The sequence below is a fragment of the Larimichthys crocea genome, chromosome I (assembly GCF_000972845.2).
Source record: "Larimichthys crocea isolate SSNF chromosome I, L_crocea_2.0, whole genome shotgun sequence".
NCBI lineage: Eukaryota > Metazoa > Chordata > Actinopteri > Sciaenidae > Larimichthys > Larimichthys crocea.
In genome coordinates this window covers 36,345,269-36,360,389 of record NC_040011.1, presented here as the reverse complement: position 1 = coordinate 36,360,389, position 15,121 = coordinate 36,345,269, and the positions used below count along the sequence as shown (strand labels likewise).

Below are 15,121 nucleotides of genomic sequence, written 5' to 3'. Positions count from 1 at the left end.
TACTCATATAGATTTAGATTTATAGGTATATATAAATACAAATATATTTATAGATGTATTTGTTTAAAGTCTGCAAGCACAAATAAGCTGCATTTATTGAACTTCAGTATAACAGTCAAAGAGAGGATGGCTGATGATGAGGTGAAATGGGAAGCAACCTCAAGCGGTCAGACTACCCTGTTGTTGTTTTTTGTTTTTTTTCTTTCTTTCTTTTTTAAATTAGCCTTTACTTCAAGATTCTTCTTCACCCCACAGTTCCCTCCCCCCGAAATCAAAGGGTTTACTGATGTCACTTCCTGTCCCTGTGCTGAGTTCCTGTCAATCTGAGAATGGAACGTAGAATGAGACGCCATTCTCATCCCCGAATGGAACCAGGATGTCAGATGAGCACTTTAGCAAAGATGTCCTCATTGTGACAAGATCACATTCACAATAAAGCTTTCATATTTTTTTTTTAATAACGTTTTTTTTTTCTATATAGATATTTATATACCCTTTCTGTTTATTTTCACACCTGTTTCTCCCCACAATGACAGTGCGCTACAAAAAGAAAAAAGCGCAGCTGCATCTCAGGAGTGGTAACCCATGACAACACGCAGCTAGCTCGCGCAAAACATTGCCGCCAAATGCAAAGGGGGGTCCCTCACACATGAACGGCTCTTCGACACGTCTCAGGAGGTGCCAATGAAAACCTGTTCGCCTTGCCACTTCGAAATCCTTTTCACATCAAATTTTTTGTTGATCTTTTGAGTTTTCGACTGGCCAGCGGTTACAACACAATGCTCCACAAAGGAGAGAGAGAGAGATAGAGAGAGAGACAGAGCAAGAGAGAACCAACTAGCACACACAGGAGCCAGAGACCTCCCCCCCCCAGTCAGAGCCGTCTCAGACACAGAGAGAGAGAGGCAACATCCCCCCCCCAAAAGAGAAGCGAAAGCTTTGCCGCTCGCTCACGGGCGTGGGCACAGGCACGGGGCGTGGGAGAGGGGCGGGTCAGGGGGCCAGCCGGGGCCGGCCCTGCAGAGACAGGAGGACAGAGATGGGCAGGGCCCAGCAGAGGACAGACATGCAGCTGCGGCTGCCGCTGTGGAGACCAGGCTGGGAACTATAGAGGGAGGTTTTACGTGAGGAGATCTTCGGGAAGTTGCAGTTGGGGCAAGATAGCCACTGGATCAGGATGTTGCCGTTCTTGTTGAGGTCTGATGAGCCCTCTGCAGAAAAAAGAGGAGGTAGAAGAGACTTAGTAGTAAAAAAAAAAGTGTTATTGTGAGCATATTACTCCCTTTTTTTATACTGATATTAGTGGATAATTCCAGCAATTGCTGAGATCTGGCAACATGATGATTCTGCTGAAAGAATTTGGAGATTTCTCAACACTCACTCGGACAAGGATCCAGGCGACAGACTCTGGTGGTGTCGGGCTTACTGTCCAGACACAGGCCGATGGTGTTGTCTCTGGTGTGGCACAGAGCCTGTCTTTGCTGGGTCCCATTACCACATGTCACTGAGCACTGGTGATACAGGACAAGAACACAAACACATTGTGACATATAAAATGTTTCCACAGAGTCTACACAAAATGTAAAGCAGCACAAACGCAAGTACATAAATGTCATGACTGTTTAATTCATCCCTCGACCCATCCGCAGTGAGAGAGAATATCACATGATCTGTTTTATATCTTTTAGTTTAATCCTGCCAAGAGTACAGTTCTGAGAAAGTCTTGTGATATTTAAAAGATCAAATGTCTCACAAAAATACCAGCTGTTGGGCTTCGATACAAAGATATCAGCTGAAGTATTTCCCTGCAAATAACCCAAATCGGTCAAACATTGTTTTCTATTTTACTGTTTGAGTTTTGATCCCCAGTCAGCCTTCATACCTGTGACCACGGTCCAACTTTCCACTGGGTTGGGCAAGGGTGTCGGTTGCAAGGTCTGCGAGTCTCGGGCCGGTCATCGTTGCAGTGTTTGTTGTGGATGAGGCGTGTGGTGTTGTCGTCTGACGGTTGGACACAGCTGACCGAGCGGATTTGCATTCCCGTTTTTCCGCATGGTTTGCTGCAGTTCTGCCACTCCCCTGTCACCCAACTAGAGAACATCACAGAAAGAAAGAGAGAAACAGGAGATGTGAGGACATTCAAGATGTCAAAAATTCTGAAGTAAACAATGAAAGAGGAGGAGAAAAAAGGGGCCAGATGAATGTAGAAAAAGTTTTGTTAGATTGAATATGTAATATCTTTACAGCCTGTCCCATTAATACAATGCATACATAGGTGGAGGGCAGGGCTTCTGGTTGCAGTCTCTGGTGTCTCCTCTAGGTTTAATGTTGGATTTGTTGCAGAAGCTCTTGTGGACCATCTTACTGTCCACTTTTCTTCTGCAGCCATATCGCAGGTACTCTTTCCCTACAGCGAGAGGGGATGGAAAAATGAACTCATGCTATAAACAGAAAAACAGGCACGCAAACAGGAAATGATTTCAGTGACCAGACAGTTTGACAACGAGTTTTTTCCTTTTGCTACTGTACCTCCACCGCAGGGCTTGGAGCAGTAGGACCATCTCTTTGGAGCCCACTCATAGGCACTGTCCTCTACCAGCATGTTGTTCTGGATGGCAATGTCACTGTCCATGTTCATCATATATTTATATGACAAATTCACATCCTCATCGCCATGTAATCTCATCTGCAGACAGAAGGATCACCATGAAAAAAGTGGTCATTTTTTTATATTTAGATACTTTGGTCTGCAGACAATGCTTGTGTAAAACTAAATTTAAGACGATTTTCATTGATTTCAATGTGTACCATGATCAGAATTCCATGTCTGAGGGGACCAGTGGTCTGAAGTGTCTCCTTGTTGTTGTCATTCTCATATTCCCACTCCACACCCTTCTCTATGACCGAGTGGGATTTTGGGTATTCACTTTCCCCGTTCAAGAAGAACAGTCCTGATGCCACGTTCTTTACAGCTGCAGATGTGTGAGAAACACACACTCATTACACTTCTACCACAGAGATGTATACAATACAATACAATATATAAACACTGAAAAAGAAAATACCCAAAGTGTGCATGGTTGCTTTCAGCTCCTGGATCAGTAAGTGTCTCGCTCCGCTGGGGATTTCAAGAACTTTGAGGAAACCTGAAAGGAAAGCAAACATCTGGTTTGTAACTCCAACGTCATCAAAAGCTCATTTCACAGTTTCCTGACTGAGGGCCTCAGCTAATCCAGTAAAGAGCTCTTACTCATTACAACCATGTACCTCTGCTCACTGGTTAAAAGCCTTGCAGTTGTGACTATTTCTATCCAGAGTAAACATCTGTTTCTGGGAATTTTGGTGCTGTGATGTAGGTCTGTCCCGATGTCAAGAGTTATCTGAGTTTGACATAACTTCTTGACTCACGTGGAAACATGTGCACTCAGAGCTCACTGAGGTTTGGACATTATTACAAATCATCCTCTAGAGGGCGATGTTTAGCTGAACATAGCTATGGTTGGGACCGTGAACAGACTATATGTGAATGACACTGGCCAACTATTTATCCTGAACTTACAAAGATGATAGACAACTTCTGATGGAAGTCAAATCTGTCCTAGATCAGACCGACTGTGTGTGTTCACCTTGTTTCTTGGCTGTACGTGTGATGGTGTCTTTGAAGGTTTTGCAGCTGGAGTTGTCTCCACCGCAAACTCCACACCTGTCCTCCTGCTTTGAGGAGCCGACCACACCGTCACAGCCCACTTTCTGTTCATGAGGACACGGAAAGTTAAGCACATCTGCTTTTTTATATGTGAAGCACATGCAGCTGTCTTGCTCTCTTTCTCACCTCACACTCTCCACGCACGCACACACTGTGAGGGTCCTTGTATGAGCAACGTGTGCCATCCAGGACCATTCTCTGCATGAAGACAACATCTCGTGTCTCCTTGGACTGGCAATGCAGGTGGCAGCGTTTGTTAGCTGGAAGACAAACAGAGACGCACAAAAATGACACAATTCTTCAGACGATTGCATCAGAATGGCACGTTCGCGATCCATTTTGATGATTTCATCATTACAACCGACATGTGATTTGTTTTTGTTTTTCCATTTTCTGAATAAGCGCTCTATGAGTCAGCATGACGCTCTGTCTCATTGTGTCTATCTGTGTGAGTCATACTACAACTACATGAGCCTCCAGAGACAAAACCTGGCAGTTCATCCTAGTGAAAATGAACACTCCTACTTCATCACGTTTATTACAGATGGACATAATCCAGGGACCTTGTCTCACAGTGCCTTGACACTAATAAGCAGGTGGCAGACGTGCTACTGTGGAATTACAATATGTGTATAAAACACACTTTTCTTCGGTTGAACTGAGAACACCTTGAAACAATACATGAATTCCCTTCTCAGAGACCTCCTCTACGGTTTGTGAAATATGTTATAGTCATTGAGGGAGCCCATGTAATTATATGGGAGAGTCACAGTATAATTTTATATTTTTAGAATATATTTTTAGATGTAAGTAAGTAAGAAAGTATATTAGCCACTCAACATCCTCTGTTCCATAAAGAATAAGAAATACTACTGAGAAATGAGTCCAGCCACACTGTTTCTTTGAATTTATCTTTGGATATTTGTGTTTTTAGTGATAAGAAAGAGATTTAGTACACTTTTATTTTCCATATTGAATAGTTTATCGTGTTTTTACTGGACTTCAAGGGACTTTAAGATTTTCAAATATGCAGTGGAATAAAATCGCGAAACCGCAGAGATTAAATATACGAGATAGCCTGTATTTATATTTTCCACGCAGCAGCAGCAGCAGCAGCAGCAGCAAGATACACGGTTCATTAGCTGCCACTTCATTTTCTACACTGCTCTTTTGGTCCAAGGTGTTAACTGAAGGTTCACAGACCCCCTAAGATATATATATATATATATATATCTATATATATATATATTTTCACACTGATGAATCTGAGGAGACGTGAAAAACACTAAAAAACAGGAGGGGGCTTCTGATCATTAATCCCCTTTAAATAGCTGCTGCCACACAGGACAGCCAAATGTGTCACGTTTCTTTGCTCAAGAGTAATTTACAGTATATCTGTTGACTCGGGAGAAGACCCAAATAGAGACGAAAAAGCAACAGTGTGTCAAACGTCTCTAAACAAATACTACAATTTCACACTCGGAGCAGAAACACTCTTTCTCTTCTCACACTATCTGGAACTCAGGAGATGACAGACCATGAATGGAATTCAATTTCACCTCCTTATTCACTTTTCTCTCTCTCTCTCTCACACACACACACACACACACACACACACACACACACACACACACACACACACACACACACACACACACACACAAACACGCACATCTGTGCGCGCACTGTAACACACACTCATGGAAAAGTAATCTGAGACTGAGAAAGACTAGCTGAAAATATGGCATTTAGAAATGATAAGAAAGGAGAAAAACAATTTAGCAGGGCCCCTCTTAGCGGAGTATGCATAGTGTGACCTCCAATTAGATATGGAGACAGCTCAGCACTTTACTCTGGAGCTGCCCCTTAGCTGGACAATAATTGAATACCTTTCAGGACGGCATTGACGACTCCATTTAGGCACTGGGTGTGTGTGACAACCACCACACACACAAATACATTTTAAACTTCTCAGTAATGTAAAGACCTTTTGGATATTAAATGGACAAATTAAGAATCAGATTTTTGTCCATATATGCCAACTGATACATGTACGGAGAGAGCGACAGAGGTAGAGGTTAGTGAGGTCGAAATGACATCAGCGATGGGATGGACACCAAAAGAAGATTGTTTTTAAAGAGCTTTTCAAAGAGTGTTTTTATTGGAGGGTGTAGTCGTAGCTCAAAGCTGTACTCAGCAGGACGGCCAGATGTCAATGACCAAAGCAGAACACAACCTATATATATAAAACCAAACCGCATTCAAGAATTATGTGTTTGCTTCCTCTTTTTTGGCTTTCACTCATATTTACAACTTCCACAGTGTATCATCACTTAGAGGCTGCTATCTTTGCTCTGACAGCCTCTTTCTGTGTCCAGCTCTTCACCAAACTACTTCATCCCTTACTACTTACGGTCTGGGTGTTCATAAGGCAGCCAGTGGTGCTTGTTGCTGTGGACATCATAGCGAGGGTCCCAAGCGTGGCATTGCTCCTCTCGCGTGTCACTATAGATATCCTCGCACTTGTTGGTATTGCACATCTGGAACTGATAAGTCGCCCCCACGCAGGTACGGCCTCCGTTGGCTGGTCTGAGAGGGGTTGAAGGGCAGAGGGCGCATACGTCATTGAAAATGGGTGTTGTGTTTCACCTCTAAAATTCATTAGATTTTATTTGAAAACTTGACACTTTTAACACTCGTACAAACTGCCTCTCTGTAATTATCACTGTCACAATAAATATTAGAGGTTATCTATCAAGAACTCATATCGAGGTATGCTTTGCTAACACACTCAGAACACAGTTTCATACCTAGGATTGTCACAGTCGCGTGTGCGAAACTGTACTCCTCCACCACAGGTGCGGGAGCACTGGCCAAACTCACTCCATGTACCCCAGTTTCCATCTTGCTTTATGATATCTGGGGTCAGCCAGATGCAGTGACCTTTAAAGCAATGCTGAAACAGGCCAAGAACACAAGACGTGGTTGGTATTTGGATGCAATGCACGGTCCAATTATCTTTCTTCGACAGAATGTATGTTAAAGTACAATTAGTGTATAAATACCTTCCCATTCCCACACATGGTGCCATCGATGGGTGGTCCTTTCTTGGTCTTGCAGAAGAAGGGATTGTCTGGGTGGCTACACCACAGCTGCTTACATGGGTCAAATGTGCGATACTGCAAGGCACAGAGAGAGACTCCTTACAATTAAAAGCCCTACAGTGCACATACTGGGTAACAGACTGAGCTCTAATAAAACAAGTCAACCATCATGAGACAGCTGGACTGAGAATAAACACTGAAAATAAGAAATAAAAATAGAGATGAGAAGAGGAAGATCACTACAACAATTACCACAACAGTATTATATCCAACAATAACAACACCGGCCCTGTACTGTGTCACTGCACTGTACACTACGCTCCACTGAAAAACACACAGCCATTCATGCAAACTAAACCAAAGGATGAGAGAGAGAGACAAGACTCTCAAAATGAGACAGTCGGCCGTGGTTTAATTGGGGCTCAAGGGAGGTCGGAGAGCAGAGGGTGAAAGGTTAAAAGGCCAAAAGGTGAGGTCTCATTGACCTCTAAAATGCCCCTAGACACAGATCAATGACCAAATTCTCTGATAGGAACCATTGATGAGGATACCACCAAACCGACCTGCAGTCCAGTGTCTGAGGGGCCGTGCCCTCCTCCCTCCTTTCCACAGACTTCCCTACCCACCATGACCCCAGGGGACCTTTACAGGTCAGAGGGCGAATCACAATCAATGGCTAGACTGTGGTAGGTAATCACCAATGACATCAGACTGGAGGATCCTAAAAGCTGAAGTGAAACATGGAAAAACAGCCTCTGTTCTGGCTCGGCCATTTCTCCTTGGGATGGGAAAGAAATCTTTCCGACCTTTTCCACTCGTTTATAGTCGTGAGTTTGCCAATAAAATGAGGCTCTCCCTGCCAGAGCTGCTGTGATTTAACACAGATTTGCAGGAAAAGAGTCGGGTATGGTATGGTTCAGCTGTTAAACCGTGCCATAGCCACTCAACCAGTAGAGTCACAGTGTTTTCAGGGATTTTTACAGCCACTTTCTCTTGAAATGAGCATTTTAGAATCCTGCAGACTAAAGTCCAAAAGATGACGATGGGTAGAACAGAGAAACAAAGTACAGTAAAAACAAAAGTAAGGAGCAACATTACAAATAATTACGACTTCAGAGGACGAATAGAAAAAGAAAATCTGAGAAAAACAAATGACGGGCCACATGTCTTCCGAGAGGTGAGGTTACCTTACCTGCATTCCTGACTGGCCCGCCTTTTGTAGCTGAGGGGAATGGGTTTGACAAGAGAATAGAGGGTAATCTAGCAATGTGTGCAAAGCTGCTGAACAAGCCCTTTGTCAATCAAGCAACAGCTTCCCAACAGCGTGCCACAGTGGCTTCACAGTCATAGAGTGGGTGAGGTGGGTGACAGGGGCAAGGTAAGATGCTGAAGCTGGGTGAAGCTCATCTACTGTGTGATGTTTTGTGTTTACAAAAATACTGTTTGTGACAGGTTCATAAAAAAGGCACTGCAGTATCAAGGTATGTGTTGTGTTATTATAAATATGCTTTATTATAATTAACAGAAAAAAGGAATAGCTATAAAAAACAATTACCTGCTTTTAAAGCAAGATGCCAATCCCACCAGAGGCCGGGAGAGGAAAGCAGAGGACATCAGAAGAATGTGAATAATTGTGTATGTGTGATTCTTTCATTACCATGTAGATCAGAAAGAGATGTCAGTGCTGCGTTCAATACACTAGGAAAACCTTCAGAGGTTAGGAGCTCCCATACAAATGTTCCACAGTGAAAGTCAGCAAATTCTGAATTAACTGAACAGACTGAATTCAAAGTGAGCTTTCCCTCAACTCTGAAAAATGGTATATCTCAGAAGATTAAGCGATGCTAAGCTTGATTGGTGGTTAGTGCAGTTAGTTAGCAATGGCAAACTCTAGCTATCTTAGTGAAGTATGTCAGACTATGGGGATGTCTTACCGCGGTGCACATCGTGTAGCCCACACCGAAGTCAAAGCGACACTGTTCATTCATGGAGTAATGCAAACCAGGAAGCTGAGGCAGCGAGGGCCAGTTGTGGTCAAATGGGTCATCACGGAGACAGTCATAGGAACTGCGAGAATATATGAGAATATATTAGTGTCATGCAGAATCAAAATTTGTGCTGCAACTAATGATTATTTTCAAGTTTTGATTAATCTGATGGCATTATTTTGTGATAATCTAGTCTATAAAATGGTGAAAAATGCTCGACATCCCAAAGCCCAAAGTCCCAATGTCTTACGTTAATATTTCGGATATTCATTTTTGTACGAAGAAAACTAGCAAACATTCACATTTGAAAAGTTGTAACCCATGACTTTAACTTAAAAACTCACTTAATTAGTCAAATGAGTTGCTCGTTAATTAAACTAATAAATTAATCAGCTATTTGTTTTGCTCTAATACACTTACAGTAAAAGCTGCAATTTATTCAAGTGCATAATTTTTATTTTTCACTTTCAGATGCTAACTGACCCAAAGAAAAGTAATTAAAGAAGTTTTAATGAGAAGTTCAAGTCAAAATGTGAGTTCATCAGCATGAAAACAATAATATTTTGGAAGTAAGACTAATAGTAACTTTAATAACTAATTTCACAAAACATCGACAAAAATTCAGCCCTAAATATTGATGAAAGCATCGACATGTGTGTGCCTTTGTCTATGTCTTACTGAAGATAGCGTCCCAGCTCTTGCATGCTACATCTGGACCAGTGAAAGCGGTGGAAGGCAGCTTGCACCAGTGGCGCCATGATGCTGCCCATGTGCACCTCATCTCCACAACGGTTCCCCTGACCATCGTGCTCCATCCCCAGCCTGCAGAGAGACAAAGAGAGAGAGGGAGGTGAAGGGAAAGGAGATGAACCAGTGGAGACAGATGAGGAGAAGAACAAAAGGAGGGAGGTCACAGCAATTCTCTCATCAGATATCGGCTGAGGTGACCAAAGGGCCGAAACTGTAATAAATCAATAATAAGTGACTGCTGTTGTTGTCTTTTGTTGTCCCACGAGAGCAGGCTTGAAGACATCATTATGGCAATTACACTTACACATGTCCGGTCTCGTGGGCCACCACAAATGCAGAAGAGAAACCGTCCTCGTGGTTCAAAGTGCAGCTCCTTACAGGATGGCACATGCCCGTCACTGGGGCGTAACCTAGGCAACCAGGAAAGGAGGCAACTGTCAGGATTTGAAGACTTGTGATCTTCAAAGAGGAGATAATGCTAAAACATTTAGTAGACACGACAACTTTCTCAGACTGTCGAAGATCAAATTTAAATGAATTAATTAAACCAATCAGATGATTTGATTTGTGTACATTTTCTTAGACTGAATAACATTTGAACAATATTTACACTGAAATACACATCTTCTTAAATTATGTGCAGTCATCAGTCAAGGGATCTGTGAGACTTATCTATCCTAAGATATGCATAATGTATACTACTTACAGATGGACACACACAGTGCTCTTTCACACACACAGACACAAACGTGTGCATGTTTGTGTGTCTAATCCTAACCCTAAACCATCGCCTCCCACCCGTATATATGCCAATCTCCAACTCCCTGTGTGCTTGTCTGTCCCGGACTGCCTTTAATTGTGGGACTGTGGCTGGCCCTGCTCTGCCTATTGATTTTCTGCTGCTGAAGGCTGAGCCCAAGGGCAGCTGAAGGGCTTCTGGATAGCTAGGCCACTGCCTTTAGAGGCCTCTCCCCTGGGCCTGCCTGTTAGCCTGCACTCTGCTGCACAGAAAACCACCAACCACCAAACCCACAGTGCACTATGTAGCTGTATGAGGCAAAGGAAGGAAGAGGGGAGTTTTCTGCGTCCGCTTATGAGTTTTAGGTCGTCAAGATAGTGGCCGCGTAGTTTGGATGCCTGTACTATATGTTAAACAGAAAGGGTTCAGTGTATGTTCGTGTCATTCGTTACCCTGCATGCCCGTGGGACCAAATTCCTGTCGTGTGAGGAAGATGGCGTGGTCGTGATACTCAGCATCCCCTGTGTCCTGCTTCTGCTGCAGGAAGGCCCAGCGACACACATTCTCCAGACTCTGAGATGGGTTCCCGAGTTCAATCAGACTCATGGACTGGAAAGACACACACACACACACACACACACACACACACACACACAGAAAGTGAAGAGAGTATAAAGATTATACAAAAACAGGGAACTAAACCTGCATCTGGTACAGCAACATTGTATTCAACCCTGTAGGGGGCAGTGTCACAATGTTATAAATTATCAGCACATCTCGCAAATTGCTGAGGTGTACAGCACACACACTCTCTCTCTCTCTCTCTCTCACACACACACACTCCAAAAGATCCACAATAATCACACAATAATGCTTAGAATCCCATAAACTTAATGCTTTCAATGATGAACATGAAACTGAATACAGGGCTGCCTGTTAATGAGCAATGCACTAATAATCAAAAACATGTCCAATTACAGAATATTTACTTAAATTAAATACATGCTACTGACAGCTGCACAAACACCGTGATGCCAGCAATTCCTGCCATTCACTTTCACCTCTCATTTCCTTCCTAATTAGGATCTCTGCTCCTTTATCGCCTTGGTGTCTACATTTCCTCGCTGTTTTCACACGTGCACAATGCACAGCTGAATCAAACTGCGAAGAGTGTGTCTCGTGTAAGTGTGCTGCAGAGAAGACATATGGCCTGCCTCTGCACAAACGCTCCTCAGACAGAGTGCGCTGTACAAGTGCGTGCGCGCGCATGTGTGCTTTATCATGTTCATCAGGTGCTCGTGTGTGCTTCAGTGTGTTTTTATGAGCTTTAAAGATGCATTTGTAATTGTGTGATATGTGTACATGTTGTGCTGGAGTATGTGTGTGTGTGTGTGTGTGTGTGTGTGGGTGCGCCTGCATTCAGGGTCACATAGCCAATCTGCAGGCTGTCTGGGTGCAGCTCTGTTGCCACGGTAATTGGGGATGATGGACAGCCGGAGCTTTGGCCGAAGCTGCATCGGGGCTGGTCCAGAATGACCAATGTAGGAGTGTGTGTGTGTGTGTGTGTGTGTGTGTGTGTGTGTGTGTGGGTGTGTGTGTGTGTTTCCAAGGCCCCACTGCGACTGTAGACATGTAGAAAGGAGGGGAAGAGATAAGACTACAGCAGCATAAATGTATCACAGAGCACCTATCCAGCAATAAAACCATTTGTTGGGTAATCCCTGCCCTCTCTCGCTTTATCTCTCTTTCTGTCTTCTTCCCTTCAGCACAGACAAGCAGATAAAGTTACAGGCAAGCAGAAAAGGATGCTAACCCCATCGTCCGGTCTCTCTGTTTATGAATGAGGGAGGGCTATCATTGATTGTTTATCTATGCCTGGACTTCCCATGATTCTGTGCTGCAGCCTACTGGGAGGAAGGTTGATTGCATAACGGGCAGAGTTTTTGTGTGCTTTGGTGCTGAACTGTGAAGGCGTGCGACTTGGAAACACTCCCCTGGGATGCTGCATGCTTTTAGTTCCTCTTTTGCTCAGTCCACTGGAATAACAGGCTCCGGGCATCAGTGTGTGCTGATGTGTGCACGCGTATATGTGTCTGTTTATGAGTGTGTGTGTACGACTTTGCTGTTCTTACTGTAGGTACTTAAGGCGGTTGTCTCAGTCGACTTTTCAAAAGAACTTGTGTCTTGTCCGGTCTTACCTTGCCATAGCCAAGCATGATGATCCGCACCAGCACCACATTGATCTTTGCTCCCAAAGACTGGTCATGGTAGATCTCATTCACCTGGAGTCACACAGAGAAACACAAGACAGAACAAGACTGTAAAAGAAATACAACAAAATAATATCTAAAAGTAATAAATATCCTTTGTGGATGACTTACAAACCAATAATGAGAACAACTCTAAGTTGTGTTGTTGGTAATCCATTAATTAATGTTCATAAGTGCTTTCTCACTCTAATAAGCCATCAGATCTGTAGTTAAATAAATGTCAAGCGTGTCATAAGTGAAGGATAATCCATCAAGTTTGTATAAAGAAAAGTTATGAATATTAATTTAAAAAGTTAAAGGAATAGTTTGACATTTGGGGAAATGCCCTTATTTGCTTTCTTCTTTGAGAGTTAGATAAGAAGATCACCACCACTCTCATGTGTGTATGGTAAATATGAAGCTATAACTCGAAGGTTAGCTTCGATTGAGATCAAGACTGAAAACACGAGTGGACAGTTAGCCTGGCTCTGTCCAAACATCACAAAAGTTGCCCCTGAAGCTTGCTAACTAACTCGTTATAGCTTCTTTGTGTATTTCATACAAAAACTGAAAACTAAAAAAATAACAAGTTGTGGTTTTACAGGGAGCTATGAGTAAGGAGCAGCCGCTGAAACACACCTTGGCAGAGTGTGTCGGCCAAAACAGCTGGTTGTCTGTGGATCAGGGCTGCATGTCCAACCAGGTGATCAAATATGATTATCTGTTGTAATGCTACTGGATGGGGAGGGGGAAAAAACTGTAAAAGCTGAGATTTGGGGTTTATGACATGCAACAACAAGGGAAACTGTTATCTTTCATGTTTGTTTTGTTAGTTGTGCCCACTAATGTCAATCTCACTTCTACATCTGTTCCACCGATCCTATCACATCTACTGGCATCAAAACAGAAAGGAAGTGGTAAGTAGTGAAGCCCGCCTTTTGCTTGATTTGACTGACTGCTTGGCCAAGCGTGACATTGACGAGTGGTTTGACTCCTTGCATGTTGCAAAAGTAGTGCATGCTAGGTGCTCGGTACCATAAGGAAACAATGGTTTTGCTACTGACATGTTTCTAGGGTCTCATCTTGGTATCATTGACTATTTCTTGGGTGGGTGCAGTGACTATCTAGAGTTACTATGATAATCAGCTGATGGATGCATTTTCTTTTAATTATCTGGAATAAAATAAGTGTATTTCCCACAATGCAAACTTAAAAATTGGGTTTTTGCACAGATTTCCATAAAGTAATTAGAGATTTTTCCACAACCTATAAGCCCAAAAATGATTTTAATGAATGGCTTATAATATAATTCTAAACCCTTTATCTATGACAGCGAATAAAACCATTCATGGCAAATGTGCTATGAGATATGAGAGACTAGAAGAGAAGGAATCCAAACCCAGTTTCCTATGAGCACAAATAGAGAGGAGATGAAGGAAGAAAGATGCAAAGGAAGGAAAGAGCCTAATGCAAGGAAACAAGGTAATGTGTGACAAGGGAGATGCAGAGAGCATTATACTTTTGAAAAAACAGAGAGAGAGAGAGAGAGAGACAGAGAAAGAGAGAGAGCAAGCAAGAGTAAGAGAGAATAGAGAGAGAAGGGTAAATTGGCGCAGGAGTTGAGGCCTGCTGTCCTCAGTGGCTGTGTGCGGTGCCTAATGAGGCAAAGGGATGTAAAAACAGACAGCAGTAATGAGATGGCTGATGGACACGCTGTGGAGAAAGAGACACATACACCTACACACACAGACACATCCACACACACACACACACACACATTGACACACACACACACACAGGTACAGAGATGAAGAACAAAATTGCAGACACACCCAGCAAGGGGAAGGAAGAGTTGAGGAATGCTACGAATAGAGACATAGAGGCAGAGGGACAGAGACATGGAGCTGAGGAGAGAAGGGAGAAGGAGCAAGGAGGCAAAGTGAGAGAAGAGCAGAGCTTGAAAGGGAGTGGAAAAGATGCTTTCTTAGAAAACAAATGTAGCATAGAGCTGCGGCAAAGGGTTTTTAAAGAAGAGAGGAGGCATTTGGAGTAACCTAATGCTCCGTTCCATACGTGGTGTAAAGTCGGAAATTCCAGCATCCTATTAGGAAAAATCCAGTGGAGGAATCCTTCGAGTCAGAATCCTAATTTGTTAACCACAAACCATCTGGAATAAATATTTTGGATTGCTTCAACATATAAACATGGCTGAGACGTAAAGCTTTACATCAGCTTCTTAAACCTCAAAATAAAGTCATGTTTGGTTTTCAGCTTTGGCACTTGTATTATTAGAAGCACATGTGTGGTGAATGAGAAAACATACTAACTTAACCTTCTGAAATGTAAAGTTTATAGTTGCCAGCATTTGAAGCTAAGTAGCTAGTGTAGCCAAATATCACTCACATGACATAAGCCGCTTAAGTGGAAGACATTTCACGTCAGGGAAGTCAAAGCTTCAGGGCATCCATTTGTTGGTTTTCCAAGCTGGAACACTAAAACTAATGGAGGCTGCAATTAGTCTGTAAAAGTAACTGGGACTTTTTGACCTTCAACTATGAATGGAGCAGAGCATTACGTGAGGGAAA

The 15,121-nt window shown here is 43.0% G+C and overlaps 1 protein-coding gene across 3 annotated transcripts in view; it reads right to left on the bottom strand.

Annotated features, from left to right (window-relative positions):
- The window catches only part of LOC104927075 (A disintegrin and metalloproteinase with thrombospondin motifs 2), a 120,634-nt gene that overhangs the window by 5,574 nt on the left and 99,939 nt on the right, over positions 1-15,121 (bottom strand). For 2 of the 3 annotated variants that reach the window (XM_027282079.1, XM_019265504.2), the window contains exons 5-22: positions 12,486-12,569; positions 10,740-10,896; positions 9,853-9,958; positions 9,477-9,620; positions 8,745-8,877; positions 8,003-8,032; positions 6,772-6,885; positions 6,517-6,662; positions 6,120-6,295; positions 3,833-3,966; positions 3,627-3,750; positions 3,066-3,146; positions 2,809-2,972; positions 2,530-2,686; positions 2,272-2,407; positions 1,883-2,090; positions 1,382-1,511; positions 1,125-1,211 (exon numbers count right to left, since the gene is read on the bottom strand). In XM_027282079.1, the coding sequence (XP_027137880.1) occupies positions 1,125-1,211; positions 1,382-1,511; positions 1,883-2,090; positions 2,272-2,407; positions 2,530-2,686; positions 2,809-2,972; positions 3,066-3,146; positions 3,627-3,750; positions 3,833-3,966; positions 6,120-6,295; positions 6,517-6,662; positions 6,772-6,885; positions 8,003-8,032; positions 8,745-8,877; positions 9,477-9,620; positions 9,853-9,958; positions 10,740-10,896; positions 12,486-12,569 (2,311 nt within the window). The remainder of the gene's footprint in view (positions 1-1,124; positions 1,212-1,381; positions 1,512-1,882; positions 2,091-2,271; positions 2,408-2,529; positions 2,687-2,808; positions 2,973-3,065; positions 3,147-3,626; positions 3,751-3,832; positions 3,967-6,119; positions 6,296-6,516; positions 6,663-6,771; positions 6,886-8,002; positions 8,033-8,744; positions 8,878-9,476; positions 9,621-9,852; positions 9,959-10,739; positions 10,897-12,485; positions 12,570-15,121) is intronic. The other variant, XM_019265505.2, reaches the window with a different exon arrangement.